Source organism: Eurosta solidaginis, chromosome 4, assembly GCF_040869045.1.
Source record: "Eurosta solidaginis isolate ZX-2024a chromosome 4, ASM4086904v1, whole genome shotgun sequence".
Classification (NCBI taxonomy): Eukaryota; Metazoa; Arthropoda; class Insecta; order Diptera; family Tephritidae; genus Eurosta; species Eurosta solidaginis.
Window position 1 is genome coordinate 261,501,424 of NC_090322.1, and position 23,155 is coordinate 261,524,578.

The following is a 23,155-nucleotide window of genomic DNA, read 5'->3' on the forward strand; positions in this document are numbered from 1 at the left end:
TCATCAATAGATACTTCAAAAGCGACAAAAACGCCTTTGAAAATCTTTATTATGAAAAAGTTTACGCTTTTACCAATAGGGTCTAGTAGAAATATTGCTTAAGAATTATTAATGGCAGTTGGCTAAAAATTTAAAAATTTAGGGGGAAACTATTTTCTATTTGGAAACACTCTAATGTGCATATATGCATATGTATTGGTATTCTCATGAATGCTTTTTACTTACATGCAACTTCGATGTCAATTTTTTCACTGAATATCGAACCAGCATCGTTTTTTGCTATACATTGATAGCTGCCAGCATCCTCACGACGTGTTTTTTGTAAACGATAATATTGACTCGAAGAGAAACCACCAATTGGTATGCCATCCTTTAACCAACGATATGTGGGTTGTGGATATCCTGTAAATAAAGAAAAAGCAAAAAAAATCTATTCTTAGTAAAGTGTACACTTAAGAGAATGTATTGGTTGCACAGTATTTTAATTAAGTATAAGAGAGGCCACGAGTATTGACAAGGAGTATAAAGAAAAGTGAAGAAGAGATAGTAAACTGAAAACAAAATGAATGCTATCCAACGCCATAAAGTGGACACAGCAGGTAGTTAATAGGCATTGTGGTTAACGAGATCAGCAAGATTTCCAAATATTTGCAAAAAAAGAGCTTAACTAGTTCAATTGGTTCAGAAAGAGGTAATAGTAATCAGACTAAAATCTTAGAGCTAGTTCGCCGGTTTGATTGAACTAGAAGTGATCTAGTCATTACATTGAATTAATAACGGGAGGGCGATGGATAAGAGGAAGGGGAGTTAGGTAGTAGATTGTGTTTAATATTCTCATAGTCTTGTACGTCAATACGCTTTTACATTGATACGATTAAGATAGTAAGCGATTACGCAATACGATATTACGCATGCGCTTACGACAATGACTCCGACCACCACTATAAAGAACCTACAATCACGATTACGACTAAGAAATAGCTTTGCTATTTTAGGATTTCACGGTAATATACTACTTTACATTTGCGCCAAAATGCTTATCTTCCAATACGAAAATACGTTCCTATGCTAATAAGCTTTGCGCGAGCATATGTTTACCGTACTCCGTTGTTCTATTGCAGAAATACGGCACTACGCTAATACGATTTCACGCTCATATGTCATGCTCATAAACTATTACGCTGAAGCTAGCACGTTGCTACGCTAAAGTTATTAAGAACTTACGCTTCTACGCCTGTACGTTTGCGCCGTAAGCTAAAAGCCCATATTATTCTACAATTACGACTAACACTATAGCTAAAGCTATGACTATGACTATTACCATTACTTACATATGTATAACTTGAGCGGGTTCTAAAAAACTTCCTTGCAAGTGATCCAAATGAGAAGCACGCTATAGTCTCAATATCAAATCTGTTTCTCGACAACCTTTGCAGAGGGATGAATGCATTTTTCGGGAAGGCCCAAACTCATTCTCATTCAGGAATATGATAGTTGCACCAGCACGAAATATCTTGCGCTGAGCCTAGATACCAAATTGACCGTTTTGAATTATCTTCATTGTGCATGACTTTAGCAGTATGTAAAAGGGATGCGCATATTGGAGAGCCAAAGTCAGTCACAATGAAGCTACTTGTATGAGCTCCCCTCGGATTTTATTTTTAAACGCTGCTGAATATTGGACGGATGTAATGAAACATTGAAAGAACCGAACCGCCCTCACCAAGGTTAAACGCAAAGAGGAGTGCTGCGAATAACTTCGGTTTATTGCACGGTCTCGACTGTATAACAATATGCGACAGCGGATCGGAAGGGAGTAGAATTGCTGTAGCCAAATAAGCGCAAGGAAAATCGATTTGGCAAGAACAGTTGAGCAGCTGTAGGCAAGCGGTACAGCTAAGTAATCCCAGAACTGTCCTCGTAATTGAAGCGACCACGTGGATAGGTCGCCTTCCACCTGACAAAATTTGTAGCCGGGTACGGTCTGATCCGTAAATAAAGAATGCGGAAAGTTAATTATCCGAATTGCTTGTACTGTGGTTATGTAGACGATGTACGCCCCACCTTCTTCCAATGCGAAAACTTCGCCCAACAACGAAGGAGAGTAGAAAAGACTGGTGTCATCAATAAAATGAGTGCCGAAGAGAAAGCTGGGATAAGGTCAACAGGTGAGGAATATTCTTCTCAGAAAACGAGAAGATGGATGCCTGCTCGATTTGCGTGACAGTAGCTAAGAAGCTCACGTAGCGCGCCCCATACCATAAGTTCTAGGAAATGCGGTCCCAGGTACGGAGAGTCAGGCGAGTCTTGAGGGGTAAGGCTTTAGTGGGAAGCCCTAAAAAGGTGAAAGGGATTCGTACTCTCCAAGAATCTCACAGCGAAGCTTTAAATGTCCCTTTCAGTACATAAAGCTTTTCCTCCTTCAACAAAACACATAAAAAAAAAAAACAAAACAAAATGCAAAAACGCTTTAACTTTGATAAATGGCATTACTATTATTTAATGGAATTTTGAATATTTATGGCGATTGTAAACTCTATTCTATACTATGGAGTTCTTGTTTGGTAGAAGGCCACACAAAAAGAACCTACCTCAAAAAATTAGAGGTGGTATGTAGGTTATCAATGCATTACGGGATCCCTGAAAATAACTCGGAAGGCTGCACTGTATGCGATTCTGCACATTCCACCTGTAGACATGGTAGCAAAGAACATGGCGTTAACAACTGCAACGAGGCTCAGCGCTCGGGGCAGCTTGATCGCAGACCATACGGCCATGGTAGTGTAGCGCCATCAATTACAGGACGAACAGACTACCTGATTTCTTATCAGCCCTTAGAAGGAGATCTTAAAGGCACAAAAGAGAGGGATGGTTGGCGCAAGGGTACTCAAATGGCGGACCAGGCGATACATGTGTACACAGATGGTCCAAAGTAGTGGAAGGAGGAAGATCTGCGGTATACTGTGCTGATCCGGAAATAAACAGATCCTGCAAGCTGCCATATCACTGTAGCGTTTCCAAGCGGAAGTATTAGCCTTAACCAAAGCAGTAGAAACAGTGGAGGAGAATAGCTTTAACTGCAGCCGTGTTATCTTTTATATTGACAGCCAAGCAGCAATTAAGGCAATAATCTCGCATAGCACAGCATCTAAATGCATGTTAGAGTGTAGGCAGTATTTGGAGAGAATCGGGACAGGGAGAAGAATACATCTATATTGGGTCCCAGGGCATATGGGAATAGTTGGGAATTGTAAAGCAGATCAACTAGCTAAAAAGGGCACACCTCTTGAAGCTTGCTCCGTAGACGTCCCAATTAGATTGGGCGATATTAAGAAAAGGCGAGAGGTGCACATGATCGACCCTGCGGCAAAGGCATGGATCCAAGCGCGGGGATGTAAAGTGTGAAAGATTATGTGTAGTTCTTACAACCTTAGACTAATAAAGTTGCTTTTATCATTAAAAAGAGAGGACTGTAGACTCATGACGGGTATTCTGAATCGACACTGCTTTCTGGCGTCACATGCCTTTAAATTAGAATTGGTTAGTGATAGCAGATGTAGGATGTGGGTTGGAGGCGAAAACGATCAAGCACGTTTTGTGCTCGTGCCTTGCGCTTGCTATGCTAAAACTCCTGCTATTAGGAGTGTTACTGCTGTCCGATATAGAAGCAGCAAGTGGCTTAAGTCCTAGGAAGCTTCTAGTATTTGGCAAGAGGACGGAGTTTTTTTATAAGATAGGTCCTGGTTTTTGATAGGGTTTTTCAGTTTTATTTTTGTTGTTAAATAAACTTCTGGTAACACTACGGACTCATTGAGTCTATGAGTCTATGTGAGGTTTTCATGGACCGGCCAGTTCAATTTAGCTTAAAGTAGAATATTTGGGGGTCCTGAAAATATTTATTAAGAAAAAAAATCTGCTCTAAGTAAAGAGATGCATATATTCATTAGCACAGTTTGATAAATTTAAGCAAATAGTACCATTTTTGAATGTTTATGCATACATACAAACATTAAAAACTATATCCTGGATGAATGCCAACACGTATGTGAAAGCTCAGTAGAATTTACTTTCCTGCTATGGGAATTTATTTATAAAGCGATTTTTTTATTTATAAGTGTACAAACAGATGTACAAGCGTATGGTACATACATGCATACATACATAGAATGGGCACCAGTACAAATGTCGATCAATCAATTGAATACAATAAAATTGAACAAATAAAGGAAATAGAGTGCAGACATATTTGTAATAGAATAGAGTAAAAAGTGATATAAAAATCAATTGCTGAAAAAGGATATTGCTAACTGTCAACATAAACACCTACACCGAATAGTAAGTCACTTGCTTGTATGTATGTATGCACACAACGGCAATTGTAGTAAGGACAACAGCCACTATTTGTTGGAAATTGGCATCGTTACAGACAACCATTGCGCAAATTGACAATGACACATATTTACATCTATACATATTTGTAGATATATTTTTTTATGATCCTTGATTCAGCCAGTTTAAGCCAGTAATATAAACCCACATGCCTGTTTTCCCAAGTTTACGTTAGACGAATTCTCTTTGTTAAAATTTAATAAAATCTCTTTAGCCGAACAAATATAAAAAAAAAAATTATGTTTGTTCTTAGCATGTTTGTGCTTTTTACATATGTCCATGTGTGTGTGCGTATAAATAGGAGAATTGCAGGAAAAATTCATTAAAATATTTCTACGAACATATTTTGCATTTTTATTTTTGCTAATATGGAAGTTTTTGTGTTAAAATTTGGTATCTGTGTATTTAGGAGCACAATTGCTAAAGTTTATTATCCTGCTTATACACATCTGTTTTATAATACATATGATTCGTTCCATCTTAAATCGACCAAACACAATACCGTTAGTCAAAACGTTTCTTTGGTCCTTTGCTAAAGAGTGAGAACCATTAGAAGATGTAGTACTAGATTCAATTTCAGCAAAACATTTGCTTTGTCGTTACAACAATAAAAATATTGCTATGGTCCTGCCAGGTGCAGAGTGGACATCCCAATTAGTGAGGATGTTGGAGTCAGTGTTTGCATATAAAATACGCAAAACACCAAGAATAACAAGAAAAAATAAAGCGAAAAGTAAACCGTCAGACAAATAAGAAGTGGAAAGAAGGTAGAGAAAACAGGCGATTAGAAAGAGGCCTTTATTTCCAACAGGACAGGCTCTTCTCTTCAGCTTAGTCTATCGTACGGGAGAGTACACGTCAGAAGCACTCAGTTAGGCAGTGGACCAGTTTAGTGGTTTACGCATGGAACGAAGTTAGACGAGAACGTTGGTTGGGAAGAGGGCTTTTTCTGGAAATCAATGAACAGTCTTACAAGCGGAAGTTGCTGTGATTTATGTGATTAAGAATGCGGTGAATGTGAGACTGTCTAGGGCAACAATGGTTGACATCTACTCAAATATCAAGCGGATATTCAAGTCTGCAGTTCAACTATGGTGCAATTGATGATGGTCTGGGTGTACCTCGTCTCGAGTGCAATTGCATCCCACTATGTTGAGACTGAGATTATCAGGGTCTGGGCTCATAAGAGTATTCAAGAATATTTCCACGCAGATCAATTAGCCAGCATGGGTGCTACTGAGCTCTGCATGCCGCCCGTGGTCTGCTCATGTATTGATGGGCTTCGCAACTGCTTAGTTGGGCTGATGCTGGTTTCAGGTGAGTAGCAAGATCCTTCTGATTAGAAGTCCATGACTGGCGGGTTAGGTTAGTTTAAGTTAAGTGGCAGCTGCCCTGAAAAGGAAAGCTCACTTGGATAACACGAAGGTGCGTTGTGATACCACATACCCCAAAAATAACGGTGACTTAGGTCTAGCTACTTAGAGAATCGTTGGGTAGCAACGATAAAGCTCCGAATGACACCGATCTCCACTTTGGGTAAATCCTCGGGAGATCCAAGTGAGTCGCAACCGAAGTACTTTCGCCTAGTTCTGGCAAAAGCTGTGCAATCAAGCATAAAGTGATTTGGTGATTCCACCTCATCATCCCTCATACAGCTGCAGCAGGATGGAGTTTCCAGTATATTGAGACATACCATATGGATACCCATGGGACAGTGTCCTGTCAAAACCCTAATGACCATCGATAGGTGAGCCTTAGTGAACCCAATTATTTCAGCAGACTTCCTGCCATCCAATTTCGGCCAAAAAGATCTTGCTACCCTGCAAGACGTGGTGTCCGCTCAACGTTTCCTGAGCTGACTCTAGGCCTAGCTATGGAGAAGCAATCCACAGTTGGACAGCGGAATCCCGAAATCCCTACAACTACCTTCCTCCGATTCAGTTGTAACGATGCGGGCTAAGATATCCGCTTGACAGTTACCCGAGATATCACTATGGTATATAGTCATATAGTGATATGGCTGGCGGGTACACCAAAGCCAATCCCATTGGGAACGCATTTCGTAGCAGATGCATGGAGCATGGATGAGGTAGAATAAAATTACGCCTCTTTTGCGTTATCTAACGGCGATTCGGAGCATCAAGGCAGACCAAGTTTTCGTCCACATATTTTCTCAGTCGAGGTCTCCCCTTTCTTGAAAAACAAAGAATCGTTAAATAAATATTTTATCTTGGCATAAGCTGGACCATGACCCCTTTTTGCATGCAATTCCTCAATTTTCAATATTGAAATTAAAAAAAAAAAGTTAAAAAGTAAACATATTCGATATAAGATGACATGCCCCATATATAAAATATTTTCTTTGTTTGTTTTTGTGCCTTTCGTTTCCAGTATTGAAGTATGTCTATATTTGGGTATTACAGTTTATGTTTGTTCAAAAGTCCATATGTATGTATGTATTTTTGTCAGTTCATTATATATTTACATTTGTTCTCTCTATAAGTTAGCAAGGATATTAAGAAATAATGCATCAAATGCAGAAGCTTTGTCGATATAAATTAGCTTATTTTACTTTATGATTCACATAAGAAGAAAATACGGACTAATATTTGGTTTTAGTAGCAAAGTATATTTTTCTAAAAAGAGCTTAGCTTTTATTTGATCGCTTTAGCAATTTACAGCATTAAATTGTGTGCAGGCGTAAATGGAAAAATGTTTATTAAAAAGCTTAAAATATCGTTGATTTTTTTTAAAGAAATAAAATTTAAAATCCGTAGGTATAGGAGGGAAAACTAACTCAGGTTGTAACTTGTACCCAGATTTAATGAACGACTTCTTTTTACAGTCAAGTAATTTCAAAAATAGTGGTCTTTTCAAAATCAATGGAAATTTGGTTTATAATCCAGTAAATGCCTTCCACTTTAATGCCTTCCACTTTAATTAAATCGACTGCCATTGGAGAGGATGGTATAAGTCTTAGATTTTTGAAACTAATCATCCACAACATAGCTTCGTCTCTCACTCACATAAACAATTTTTCTATCACAACTTCAACCTTTCCCGATTCTTGGAAAATAGCTAAAGTTACTCCAGTTGCTAAGAAACCGTCGGCAATTTTATGAACTGATTTTCGTTCAATAAGCATTCTGCCGGTTTTATCAAAAGTATGGGAGAAAATGATGGTCGCGCAAATTACGGATTACCTTAATAACAATAAGCTAATGAACGAAAATCAGTCTGGATACAGAGCTTCCATAGCCGTAATACTGCCTTGCTTAAAATTATTGAAGACATTCGGCCAGCTTATGACAGAGGTGATCAAACCGTTCTAACGCTTTGGATTTCTCCAAAGCTTTCGATACGGTGGATCATTCTATCCTTTTATTGAAGATTGGTAAATATTTTGGATTCTCTAATAATGCTGTGAAATTGCTGGAAAGTTATCTACGAAATCGGTGGCAGAAAGTAGTGGTTGATAATAGTTGTTCTGAGATAAAGCGCCTGGATGCGGGGGTACCACAGGGTTCTATACTTGGTCCCATTTTGTTCTCAATGTTTATGAACGATATGACCCATTGTTGCAAGAGTGTGTCAATACATTTGTATGCAGACGATGCACAGGTATATTTGTCTCGTCCGATTGGCCTGTCAGAGGACCTAGTTTTCAGAATGAATGAAGATATTGAAAGTATCTCTTTATGGGCAAATAATAACAAACTTAATTTAAACGCAACAAAGACTAAGACCATCTGCTTTACCTATTCATGGCAGGTAGTGCGATTATTGCAAGGCACTACCATTAGTTATGCGTCTGTGGTTACTAGCCTTGGGTTTAAAGTAAACTAATACCTGGGGTGTAAGGACCATATTAGCTATATTTTACGCAAAATCTGCTTCGTATTGAGGAAGTTGAAAAAAAAAAAAAAAAATTTGAAGTAAATGCAATTCTTGTTAAAACGAATAATGAAAACTGAAAAAATTGTGATATTTCGCATACTTTGAACTAAGTAAGTATGCAATTGGGAAGTAAAGTCCGCTCTCTCGCAAATTAAAGTGAAGTTATAAAATAGTCTTATTGTATCCGCACTGATACATAATGCCAAGCATGGATGCTGACTTTAGCGGCTTTAGGAATAATGGTGCGAGAGAAAATTTTTCTCAAAAGTTTGATAAACCAGTAGACTTTGATGCGCCGATATCCTGAGAGATTTTTCAAAATTAACCGACTTATATAAATAATAAGAGCATTCAAACATCGACTCGTGTTCGGTCCAATTAAGTTAGAGTTTAGTTTAGCACAGTGGGCTCAAATAAGTGACCTCAGCAAGGAAATCAATCATCTGTCATTGACGACGAATAAATCTAATCACTTAACAACTCAAACTCTCTATTTCTATGGTAAAGAAAGCACTAGGACAAACTACATATTCGACGGTCAAGGCTACACGGTCGAAAGTTTTGGTTTAAATCTTACACTTGTTGATCTACATATGACCAAACGTTTTTTGGTTTTAAATGCAGATCTTGCAAAGTTTAAAACGAAACGAGCTCATATGACTGGTTTTGAATTCTAAAGTTTTGGTTTATAATTTAGTCCAAAAAAATTTCATTTTCAAACTTTTGGACTAAAACTTAAACCCATTATATATGATAGCTTATAACAAACAAGTTTAAAAACGCGGTATGGGTGAAACTTTTTGGTTTTAATTTTAAACTTTTCATCCAAAATTATATTTTTCAAGTGTCTGGATTAAAATTAAAACCAAGATATCTTACAAATTGCTTTTAAAAGTAGTATAAAAAGATTAAAATCAGCAGTAAACTTTGCTATGTTTAAAAAAATAAACTAGAATTTTTGTCCGTGTATTAATGCATTCGTCATGGAAGCAGCGATATGTAGCGAACTTTTGAGAATTAATTATCAAGCTGAGAGCTTCAATCTGCCTCCGTCAAATTCTTATATTGTTCCTAAAGTATGGAAACAGGCAAGGTTGGCATCTTGTTGGAAATTTATCAATATCGTATTAGTCGAACCAAATGACTCTTTTCGAAAGCAATTGATTTAGTGATGAGATGAGACTCCACAAGTTTGCTGAGAGGGTATTCAATTTTAGAGTATATCGTACAGAAGTTTTCATGTAACTGGCGAAAGTTTTAACTTAAAACAATGCTTCATAAAAAAAGTGTCTAATATGTCGCGCTAAATTCAGCTTACTCCGTTCATCTACGCTTTTGCTTGCTGGGTTTAAATATGTAAAAATATGCAAAGAAGTTCTGGTACTTGCTACGTTACAAAGGCGCATAAAGGAAAAACATACATACATATTGTTACGAGTATTAGCAATACTAAAGGGTACTGTCATCTCTAAGCGGATGCTAAAAGTAACTTGTATGCACATCCATAAATCAATCGTTATGTATCTACATAAACGAATCAATCATTATGTCTACACATATGTACGTACACGCAGCGGAGAAGAGATGCACAAACACATGCAGATATCTTATCTGAGATGCTCCCAAAGGTATGCAATTGTAATTGTGGAATTGTCGCTCACAAATACATGCGCATATGAGAAGCTATACACGTGTATCTGTAGTTATAATTATATGGCAGTAACTAAGTAAATTCTGGAAGCGCCTAGAAGATGCAACGAGGAAATCACAGAGTATAAAAGCACCAACAGTCGAGGCGCGAGAGTCAGTTTTGATTAAGCACGCTATCTGTCGAGAAATAGTAGAGTTATTTATTGTGAAGTACTTTAATAAAGACCACTTTGCATTACTGAATAGTGGTGTTATTTATTCAACAGTTTAGTGATTCGAACTTAGCAGAAGGTTACAAATAAGGCAATTTGCAGTAAATTCGTTACATTATGTATATCACTTCTGCACCAGCATCTTTATTCGTCGCCCAACACACAATAGTTCGCTTTGAACTCTGAGAATGTTAAACTGACGTTGTTAGTTTCAGTCCTTGCGGGTTCACTGCATATTCGATTTCGAGCTAAAACTAATGCGGACCATTCGAATGTAGAGTTATTGGTCCGCTGGTTTCATATCAGTGCAAATTTGCAGATAAATCTGATTTTTTATTTTTTTATGTGGGTCTTTTGTATTCATTTCATTTAGAACTTGAATTAGTTTTAGACTTTGGACGTTGGTCAGATAACAGCAAGCCAAGTTAAATAGTAGGATTTCTTTTATTTTATAAATTTACATGGGCAAACATATTTATTTGCATACGTAAAGGAGCTGCTTAAACAAATCAAAGTAGGAATTGGATTGTGTATTTTTAGTATGTGGGTAATAAAACATACATATATAAGTAAATGGCTTTGTTTCCTATTTCTTATGCTCTCACTTGTTTCTTCCACTATAAAACGAACTACATTCACTACAATGAGAATTGTATTGATTGAAAAGCACACAAACCTTGTGTATTCAAATGATAGGGAATAAATTTTCGTTCATAAGTTGCCAGCGAATCCTGGACGATATCTGGCTTCAATTCAAGGCCTGAAGTGAGACTCAAACTTCCTTCTTCTCCCAACTTATTGCATGTGTTCCTCTTTCCCAGCCGAAAAATTTGCACATAAGGACAGGTACGACTAGAGGTTTATGGAGCATTGGAAGCTACGTCAGCATATCTTCTTCTCTCACAAGCTTCTCCAACTCAATTAAAGTCTCTCACTTCCACTGCTGTTAAGCACGGGTGTCAAAAGGAATACTTTTTATAACTATTTCGAGCAATGACAAACCTAATCAACTTCAGCCAGGTCGGAGGTTATGCTACATGGAGGCTATAGAAGTGTGATAGACACAAGGGACGGGGCGGGAGAGGAATAGGAATTGGAATAGGAAAAATAATAAAAATGCTTACAGAAATATGAAGAGGATTATGAATGGGAATAAGACCAGGAATTAGAATACAAAAATAAAATGCATAGCAATTGGAGTAGGAATAGGAATTATGAGTAAATAGAGAGAAGTATTTCTCAACAATGGTGATGTATTATCAAAAGTATATCTATTTTTGACCACCCTAATATATATATTACATGTAGTAAGCGTTTCATGTTAGAGTAATAAACATTTTTATTGCAATGCCCAAGAATTTCTTTTATCCGAATCTAAATATTACCAGTTACTTTAAATTAGTGAGAGACATTAAAATAAAATTACGTAAGAATACCCAGCAAAAACATGCACAAGCGCTTGTAAGCAATAAGGAAAACTTTAATTCCTGAAAGATAAATCATGCAATAAGGTTAATAAAATATATAAAAGTGCATCATATGCCTTATAGTAATACCTTAATTTAGGCTTATTAACGGTGCAAATAAGCCTTATTCGTAAGGTAAACCGAAATATAAAAAATAAATGTTGCCTAAACTTAAACGATATGTTACAAATAGAAATTTTCGTAGTATTTTTAAGCAAACTGGATATAGTTTTTATTTCAAAAATAGAACGCCGATAAGGATGGTTTGAAGGAACCCATAAAAGATATGAATTCTATATGTCTTGCTGTCTAAACAGCTCTATTTTAGGATTTTGGTATACTGCTTTTTTTATCTTTCTCAAAAAAGGTGGCTACGTTTTTTATGCCGTTGCCGAACAAAATGTGGTAAATATATTTTTGAAGAGAATATTTTCATAGCTGATATACGCGTTCTGGACAGGCCGAACAACTGTCCGTTTAGAGAAACTTTCTTTTAAAACTTTTAAATGTTACTTGTCCCGTATCTTAAACGTAGGAACTGAAAATAAATTTCGATGGCTATTACTAATCTATCCGTGAATAAATTTTTTGATATTGGTAATTATAAAGGCATATATAGGAACTTAAAGTCATATGGTGTCTTATTATAAGTCCAAGGCAAACTTGATTTTATATGTACAATAACACTTAAAACTAGGTTATAATATGGCATACTATTCCTTAACCTGACTCATAAACCATATATTTCATTTATATTTACTGTACTCGATGTTTTATCTTTTTACAATACCTTATGTTAGCCCGATTCTTATTGGGTTATAAGCCTTATATAAAAGGTACTTGCTATATTATAGTATCTCACAATAATGCCTTATGTAGGCCTTATTTTATTTGGTACAGGCGCGTTATAACAATTCCTTTTGTAAGCCTTACTTTATATGGGCTATAAGCCTTATGCATAACATTATCTTTCAGATAACTCTTAGGCCAGAAAAAAAGGAGTATTATAAAGAATACATCATACAAGTAATATTCCTTATAGATCTAAAAGCGCTGACAAAGTTGACATATCCATATCCGTATAAAATAGCTGATGCAAATCAATGTTGTTAGACAATGGTGCCGTACCATAACGCCCTAGCCATAACCATACCATACAAACCAATTGGTTTTTCGGTATCTATAAATATATCATTTGGTGAATTCATTAGCTTTTGGATGTTGTTTTGGATACGCTTTAACTAAGATACTTATTATTTTTGAATTTTCTTCTTTCTTGTGACATTGTCACATATAAGATATAGATGAAGGCACCAATAAAAAATGCAAATTGATATGGATAAATAAAAATATGGTTACGATAATGGTTTTACGACTATATCAACTTTACCAAGCCCTTAAAGCATGCTACCATAAGCCTTTTGGCCATATGAAATAAATCTTATAAAAGGTTCAAATTTTTTGCCGGGTATAGAAATACAAACAAATATACACATGCGTACGTAACAATATGACCAACTCATGAGAAAAATAAAATGAAATGTAAAATAACTCATAAATTACCTGACAATACAAAACACAAAAAAATATCTCACTAAAATAATAGAAGAACATAAATGGTAAAGCCGCAAAATAGCCATGCATAAAACGAAATGAACAATACAACTTAATTGACTTAATAAAAAATAGATAGAAAGTAAAAGAAATAGAATCTTTATGTATGTATGTCTATATATTTTATAGTAGTTAAACTCTACATGCATCACCCATACATATAAGAAGGTGCACAAAGTATTTAACTACACTAATAATTCTAGCCACAAAGTATTCTATAAAAGCAGACATTATTGAAAGACACAGCTGCCGGTCATTGTATATCTACATAAAATGCTAGAAACCAATTTTTTTCGATATGCAACTCATCGAATGAACTATTATGCAGCCAGGTGAGCTTATATGTATAAGCTTCGCCTGTGAGAGGCTATTACATATTCGTGTATACTAAAATTTGTATAAAGTATTTGTACAAAATTTTATTATTTTTCTTGTTATCTTTTTATATGTTTTTTTCATGATTTGAGCGCTGTATATTCAACGCTTCTCAATGCCAGCTAATGTTTTTCACACCCAACTACTCTACTCATCGATTTGCACTAACTTCTTTCTCCCAGGAATTTGTAATGTATTCAAAGTTTATGCAAAAATTGCTATATTTTTTGCAAACCATTTACCGACTTTGTACGCAAAAAAAAAAATTGAATCGGGACAAAATGCAATGAAGTTGGCGTCGACAAGTGTGACCATTTGTAGCAATGATGCATTTGAATCTGCACTAAGGTGGGTTGAAAAGAAATCTTAAACCAGGAATTTTAATCATATTCTTCATAAACCCAACTTCCTACATCCGTTTTATCAACCCATCTTAAGAGGTCCTAAAAATACAAGTCTGAAACCGTCCCATTTCTGAAATATTTCACTTGTTTGAACATTTTTTTTTCAAATTTCCAACAAACTGTTTCTTTTCTCAAACCGGTTGCTTTCTGGAAACAAAGTACACTTTGGAACCGGTTAATTTTTTGAAACCGGTAACTATAATGAAAGCTTTTACTTTATTGGAACTGTTTTACTTATTTTTTTTAACGGGTAACCTTAAAGACTTCAATTTAATTTTTGTATAATTTTTTTGAAAGCTTAAATTTTTTTTAAATCGGTGACCTTGTTGAAAGCGTGTCGTTGTTGAAGTTGGTAAATGAAAGCTTATACTTTTTGGATGTGATTTGTTTTGAAAGCTTTTACTTTTTTGAAAGCTGACGTATTTGTTATCATTAGACCAACAAAAGCGCACGGAGCCATAGTAGTGGTGGACAACACGGTCTAAACAATACAACAAAGATGGGGGAGTTTCGCTACAATGACAACAACAAAGACAACGCAAAACAGCATCTAAGAACTTAACCAAATACAACGGTATGCCTGTTTATTCGTGAGTACATAGGTCGTGTCAAACTGATGTATAAATGTAATTTTCATCAAGCTATAATCAGTTCGACGAAATTGTTCAATAAATATTTCGCCTATTTTGAGCTTTGTTAGAAGCTTCAATGGAGCGGTTCATTTCGACAAGAGACTAAAAAGGTGACGGAGCATGTAATGAGTGTGACGTATTACAATCGACAGTTGTGTGACTAAAACATGTAATAGTTGCAGTCTTCCAAACTCATATAGTATCTTCTAAGCACTAGTATTAAAGAGAGATTGGGCTGATGGCTTTCTGTTAGTAAATTCCACACTCACGTTCTCTGAAATAATCGAACCATGATTCTATTAATCAGACTTCGAATAATCCAATTATTAGTTGTTTGCTTATTCTCACCAAAAGTTATTACCCAGACTGGGATTTGATTGCTTTTGCATATTTGTAAAATTTCTGATCTACATTTATGGTACAATAATTGATTTAAATTATGGTTGAGCGGCCACCGTGGTGTGATGGTAGCTTGCTCCGCCTACCACACCGTATGCCCTGGGTTCGCACCCCGGGCAAAGCGACATCAAAATTTTAGAAATAAGGTTTTTAAATTAGAAGAACAATTTTCTAAGCGGGGTCGCCCCTCGGCAGTGTTTGGCAAGCGCTCCGGGTGTATTTCTGCCATGATAAGCTCTCAGTGAAAACTCATCTGCCTTGCAGATGCCGTTCGTAGTCGGCATAAAACATGTAGGTCCCGTCCGGCCAATTTGTAGGGAAAATCAAGGGGAGCACGATGAAAATTGGAAGAGAAGCTCGGCCTTAGATCTCTTCGAAGGTTATCGCGCCTTACATTTATTTATTTTGTTTATAGTTAACTAATTAATAAACATTTTTATTAAGCATTATCTAAATAAAACAATCAATCGGCTTATTCCAATCTTAACCTAAACAAAAAAGGTGTACATCCAAGTAACTAGTTGTTCGATAAGTGGAAACGACAACAATTAAATAGTCGCCATTTCGATTATTCCAAGTTTGAGTAAAACAATTATTCTCATTATTGCATTTTTCTTTTCCAGCGAGTATCTAAGCAAAATATACAAGTTTTGTACTCACTGGTATCGAACAACACGACTAGTGTTCGATTTCGTCATCCTAGATTTTTGATATCAATTGCGTAGAAAAAAATAAATTAGCGCATGTAAATAGTTGGATTGCAACCGTAAAAATGGAGTTTTTGATTGATTTTTTATTTGGCTGTTTATTTTTGCAATCATATTTTTTATAGTTTTTTATTGAATTAATCAGTGATTATACAATGATTTATTTTGAGCAAAATGTTGCTATATTCATTTACTTCAAAATTTGGAGATTGGTATTATTAGAAGCAGTTTTTATTTTTGTGCTTTCCAATCATATTCTGTGTACAATCAATGACTGTTGGTACAATTAAAAACTTCCAAGAGATTTTAGATTGTGTTTCTAGTCATTAATTTATGACTAAACCATCAATGATTGTAAGAAAAATTGTTCCAAATAATTAAATCAAAGTTATATTAGATTTTAATTTTTACAAAAAATAGTTGATTGCAAGAGTAGGTATTCGTGATTGCAATCAAATCTAACTGTGATTTCTTACAGATTATGGGTTGATATCTAGATTTGTTGGTTAAAAAAAAATCAGATACATTCCCTTTACTGCAAAAAAAAAAAAAAACTATATTCTCTTAAATTTTGTGTTACCCTAATGTGCAGCTGTATTTATGTATATATTCATCTATAAACAAAAAAGTGTAGGTGTATGAATAGCAGAAAAATTTGTGTTTGTGGGAATAACGGTAGCATTATTTGGCACACAAACGAGTTCTACATATATATTTTTCTTTGCTTATTCTCTATTCGGTCGTACATTGTAGTTGCCTAATGAAGACATGAATAAAATATAAGATTTGCCAAACTGCTACAATGCGCCACCATCATAAACCTCTCACCACCACCTGTCATTGCTGCTGCTGCAGCTATTTACGCTCCTGTAGCTGCTCTTCAATACCTGACTTATTTTACCCTGTTGCTGTTGGCAATCTTTATAGTAAATTTCACAACTTTTCTACTTAAGCGGCGTACTTATAAGCTTTCATGCATTCCACTATCCTCTTTTCTTAATTTTGCTTACTTTTTCTCAATTCTTTTCATAGCAGGAAGCTAAAGTTTTGAATGGGTTGCTTAAAAGTCAGTCGCCATTATGAGCTAACCTGTAGACTTCATTTCTATCGTCAATTTATGCCATCTCTCGCTGCCGCTTTCTACATCCTACAGCTGCTGCTAGCAACAACGACCGCATTAATTCTAAAATAACCTAAAAAGCTTATATACTTATATTTCCCCAATTCATGTCAATGCAGCTATTCCTGTTGCAGTTCCGACTAAGGATAAGGCATTTGTTTGTATGCTGTTATGCTACTTCTATTACATATCCTTTTCTTTTTCCTAGATATGAGCAGGCCAGAATCGTTTCATCTGCTGCTAACTCTGCATACTATTTTAGTTACACTACACTCGTTCTATAAGGCAAGTTATGATGATGTGTGCCTTAGCTATTGGGATGATTTCCAATGAGTTGCAGGAAACTGCTTTAAGTGATATTTGATACGTGCTATATACGCGATTTTTAAAACTATAGCAATAATGGATAATGATTGTATGCATGAGCATGGAAGAAAGGATTTGTTTAAAGTTGCAGCTTCCTGCAGTATCAGGTGTTACGTGCTCTGGGAAGGCTTTCATGATGGCCCTAATGGATATAAGCAATTTTTGAAAATCGTGAATAATTTAGAATAGAATTTATTTAGCCTAAGGCAGATGGTTACACGAAATTGGCGCTGACGGTTGTGATGAGTGTAGAAAATGGGTATCAGATGTGAGTTCATACAAAATAGACATTCTTGCGGAGTTACAAGCTCCAATTTAAACGTAGTGCAGTAACATATTTTATTTCCCATTTGAGTCATTATCTGTTTTTATTTTTATTTTTTTTATTCAAAGTTACAAACCCGGGCACGAGAAATATGAGCAATGGTACTGTGTTATCTTTCGTCAAGCAAAAAGTAGAAATGTGCCCACCTCTTATTAAAAGCATGCAAAATTGGCTACGGAAAGAACTTTTTGAAAGGTTGCTTAATATATCGATTTTCAATTTGAATTTCCGAGTTGCTTATGATGTTAGCAGGCACACTACATGTATGTGAATTAATCTATAAAAGGCAGCTACTAGCTCAGAAACACCAACAATTGAATCAGTTTAAAAGCGATTGCTTAGCGCGATGCAAAGCTTTATAGCGCCACAGATTCACAACTCAACTGTCAACCTCATCCCACATATTTTAAATTAAGCTGGCGAGGCTGTCGCGATTATAATTTTCACAGTAAACTAGGAGTTGGAGAGGATATGGCCAAGAAGTTTCAATGTGGCCCCCGGGCCCGGGGTTTCTGAGGGGGCCCGCGATTTAGAGGTACTAAGACATTTTTTAAATTCAGGAGAGTTAATTCAGGAGAGAGGAGAGGCCAAAACGTGGGCCCGTGAATGCCAAGACAGTGTATATACAATATGGATATCAAAGGAAAGCTGTTGATGAGTGCTTTAGTACAGAGTAATATATTGTACCGCTGGGTGACTAGGGTCTCGAGATATAGGCCAAAACATGGGCCTGGAAACCCCTAGAATTCATAGTAATATGGATATCAAATGAAAGCTGTTGCTGAGAGCTCTAAAGTAATTTTCATTATAATATTCGATTTAGTCGCATCAACCTGGAAAACTGATAAATATGCATGCGAAGCCGAAATAGAGACATGAACTATTCCTGTGTGTAATTTGTGTTCTAAATATGAGCCAAATCTGACCACAAATACGATTTTTTGAAATATTTCGATCCATGCGCCACCTAGCGAATCTTTTTCTATTGCATTGTCATCGGGTTCTGAACTATATTCAAAGGTTGAAGCTTGTAGCTCATCGGGAAGTTACTGAAATAATAATTACAAAATCGGTGTCAATTCAAGCTAAGTAAAGCCGTTTAAAAACAGAGACAACTACAACACCAATACTACAAGAACAACAACAAAAACAATTAAAATTTAAATAAATACAAGGCGCGATATACTTCCGAAGAGAATTTAGGCCGAGCTTCTCTGCCAAAATGCGTCGTGCCTATTTTTAATTTTTCCCACGAATTGACCGACTCCGAACGGAGTTTGCAAGGCAGATGAGTTTGCATCGAAAAGTGTTTCATGGCAGAAATACACTCGGAGTATTTGCCAAATCACTGCCGAGGAGCGAATGCACTTAGAAACACTTTTTCAAACTTGAAAGAACCTGTTTCTTAGTTTTGGATGTTGCTTTGCCGGTGAGTTGAACTTAGGATTTATTGTTTGGTAGACGGAGCGCGCTACCACCACACCACGGCGCACTGTGTATTACTTTCATGTTCTAGAAAATATTAATTAAAGAAAGTATGGCCTTGAATTTCAAAAGAATTTAAATTCAAAATTCTTTTGAAATTCTATTTAGAAATGCGTAATTAAGCGAAAAAATAAAAAACTAGAAATTTGAGCTAAGTTGAGTCGACTAACAGAGCTTTATTTGGAAGCATATCAATTGGGAAAAGGTTTTAACTCGACTTTTTGCCATTGAATGGGAAAGTTTAAATTGCTGGCCTGCTGTGAGTTATACTTCAATTGCTAAAATATAATATTGTGTTCATTTTCTGAGTTATGATAATTTTAGTAAATATAAATTTTTTGATTTTAACTAAAACGGAGTTAGTTTTTCATGTTATAGTGGGATAATGTTCAATTAAGTAAAATTTTTGAAATGTTTTGATTTCATAAGAGCAGCGATTTCGTTATTCGCATTTATCCGATTTAGTTTGTATCTAAATTTGTTTGCTTCTATTCATAAAACTAAAGTTGTACAACTCTAGCTGCAGTTAAATGCAGGTTTTCGTGTAATATTTTGTTTTCAGGAAATATGGCAATCTCAAGGGACGAACTTTTCGAGATTAGGTATAAGCAAAATAATGCAAAAGAAAAAAAATTACAGCTCAAAGTTGACTCCAATGAAAAAAGCAGTTTCAAAATATGTGAGTGGAAAAGTTTCAGACGTATTTTAAAAGAAGAAGGGACGACCAGTGATATCTTTTCGGATGTTAGTCATCCGTCGAAAAAAAAGTTATATTTGATACGAAACTATTCAAAAGAAGAGTTGGCTTTTGCAACTGCTTCTAGCTTGAGGTTATCAGGTCAGCAGGATAAAGCATAATGGTAGAAACCGTCGCAAAAAATTTCGACGCAACTAAACTCAAACATGCCCTTACTCGTCCAGCATCAGTGTTAGTTAAATGTACTCCAGAAAAGGCAGTCGCTCTATACATAAATCGAAAGTTTATAGTTAAAACGTATTTAGAAATACGATTTAGAAATACGATCTGGGGCTAAACAAAGATATGCTGACATTTAACCATCATATGAATTCCTCAGAAAAGAAAAAAATGCATGCTATCCTCCAAAGGATTCCATTCTTATAAGTTATAACTGATCTGTCAGCGGAAGTCCGCCTTGTGTTGGTGGACAAAACTCTTGAAGGAACGAAAAACAAGATTATTGAAGAGAAAACAAGAAAGATTTAAAGAAATCGTGACTTTATATCAGCTAGGTTGATGATATATCACACATGCGGCGGCCGCCAAAAAAGACAATGACACCTTAAATATCAAGACCAACAACAGCAATAACATCAATATCAATAACAACAACAACGAGGACAGCTTATGTTTCAACCTAATCAACGTAACCATTCCACTCGAAAATATATTTGAATCCTTCCTCGATCAAACTCTAAAAATTTGCATGCGTTTAGCTGACGGAGCTAGGCCTTGAAATTTGGCTGCAGGAGTTCATTATGAAGGCTGTCGGTGAATTATACGTAGCAAACGATTGGCTAATGAACCTCCTTTCTGTCTTGACTTAAAACCAGCGGCTGGTGAAAACGCATGATCAAAGCTATATTTGGCTGGCTTCGGAAGTTGTTTGCAGTTAAATGGGCTACAAGCATAAAAAATGGTATTTTCCGATACTTGATTTTTAGGTATGATCTAGCTTCTTGTAGCCTGAGTAAATACTTACTTTTGAGGCATGCGGTCCATTATTTCTTGGCTTGAATTTGTTCGTGGTCTTATGGTTATTATTTTTCCCCAGTTTTCTTCAAATCTTTCTTTCCTCTACTTCTCAAAAACGAAAGGAATTGCCTAAGGAGCCCAAAGAAAAGCCTACATAATGTCTAGCTTCCAGCTTAATCTGCAAGCATGCGTGCATTGCGGCAATTTCTGCACTCAAGTGAGTCCTCACGCGTGAGAGCGACTCATTGAATGCGCCACGTTTCATAACTTAAGCAGATTTTTTTTATATGCACTACTAAAACTAAACTATGAATAGCAGTAAAATATAAAATAGTTCATGTGGAAGAGAAGAGAGGTGGCAAATAAGTTTTAACTTCAACTCTTCAGTGTACAAGACAAACAAACATGGTGAATGAAATAAAAACTAGCAACAAAATCGACTATAAGAAAGGGTGTTTTTAAGAGTCACGAGCCACTTGCAGTCAAAAATTGCACATGTCGCTGCAACACTCGAACGAATTGCTCCAGCTATCAAGCACCTTTGGGTTATATACCGCGGCTAAAAAAATGCATGTATTTGAACGATAGCGTGCAGTGAATTTGACTCAAGTGGTATAAAATTTTCATTGTACCTATAAAAAAGAAAAACAGAAAAAAAGGAACTTTATGAAAAAAGGTTGTGTGGAATGAGTTAGAGAAAAGAAAAACGCACGAAAGGAAATAGAAAAAATAATGAAAAAACAAGTAATGAAGGCTAAGTTCGGGTGTGACCGAACATTACATACTCAGTTGAGAGATATGGAGACAAAATAAGGGAAAATCACCATGAAGGAAAATGAACATAGGGTAACCCTGGAATGTGTTTGTATGACATGTGTATCAAATGGATGGTATTAAAGAGTATTTTAAGAGGGAGTGGGCCATAGTTCTATAGGTGGACGCCTTTTGGAAATACCGCCATAAGGGTGGTCCAGGGGTGACTCTAGAATGTGTTTGTACGATACGGGTATCAAATTAAAAGTATTAATGAGGGTTTTAAAAGGGAGTAGCCCTTAGTTGTATATGTGAAGGCGTTTTCGAGATATCGACCAAAATGTGGACCAGGGTTACCCAGAACATCTTCTGTCGGGTACCGCTAATTTATTTATATATATAATACCTCCCAAGATTTCAAGGGCTTTTGATTTCGCCCTGCAGAACTTTTTCATTTTTTCTAGTTAATATGGTAGGTGTCACACCCATTTTACAAAGTTTTTTCTAAAGTCATATTTTGCGTCAAGAAACCAATCCAATTACCATGTTTCTGTTTTTTCATATTTGGTACAGAATTATGGCATTTTTTTTTCATTTTTCGTAGTTTTCGATAACGGAAAAGTGGGCGTGGTCATAGTCGGATTTCGGCCATATTTTATGCCAAGATAAAGTACGTGCACTAAGTTTAGTTAAGATATATCGTTTTTTGCGCAAGTTATCATGTTAACGGCCGAGAGGAAGGACAGACGGTCGACTGTATATAAAAACTGGGCGTGGCTTAAACCGATTTCGCCCATTTTCACATGTCGTATATTTACCGAATGTCGACACACATGTATATACACGATATATTACTTACGTATCAGGATGTTCGTTTACTAATAAAAGCGTTCAAATGTTAGTTAAAATTAGTAGATATAATTAGTAATCATTTTATAGCAAAGGTATTTGTGATTACAGAGTTATGAATTAATATATGATATTTTATATGAAACCGCACTGCTCGTACTCGTATGACCGCTCTTCGGAGATATTCGTTTACTAGTGACGCCGGTAGAGTCGTGTTGTCAGTGTTGAACTTGTAGGGATGCATCTTAATAGGCGTGACACACAGAAAACAGTTATCGTCATAGAATCTATGTCCACACCAAATTTCACAAGGATTGGTAAATTTTTGTTCGACTTATGGCACTAAAAGTATTCTAGACGAATTAAATGAAAAAGGGCGGAGTTAGGCTCATTTTGAAATTTTCTTTTATCTTTGTATTTTGTTGCACCATATCATTACTGGAGTCGAATGTTGACATAATTTACTTTTATACTGTAAAGATATTAAATTTTTTGTTAAATTTGACTTAAAAAAAATTTTTTTTAAATGGCCGATTTTGCTAATTTTTCCTTAGCACACATATAGTAATAGGAGTAACGTGCCCACCAAATTTCATCATGATATCTTCAACGACTGCCAAATTACAGCTTGCAAAACTTTTAAATTACCTTCTTTTAAAAGTGGGCGGTGCCACGCCCATTGCCCAAAATTATTCTAATTTTCTATTTTGCAACATAAGGTAAACGCACCTACCAAGTTTCATCGCTTTATCCATTTTTGGTAATGAATTATCGCACGTTTTCGGTTTTTCGAAATTT

At 35.8% G+C, this 23,155-nt stretch overlaps 1 protein-coding gene across 1 annotated transcript in view; it reads right to left on the reverse strand.

The window, feature by feature from the left end:
• LOC137248829 (protein sidekick-like) overlaps positions 1–23,155 on the reverse strand; it is a 90,892-nt gene that overhangs the window by 14,302 nt on the left and 53,435 nt on the right. Inside the window, exon 3 of the mRNA XM_067779725.1 lies at positions 226–402. Coding sequence (XP_067635826.1) covers positions 226–402 — 177 coding nt within the window. The remainder of the gene's footprint in view (positions 1–225; positions 403–23,155) is intronic.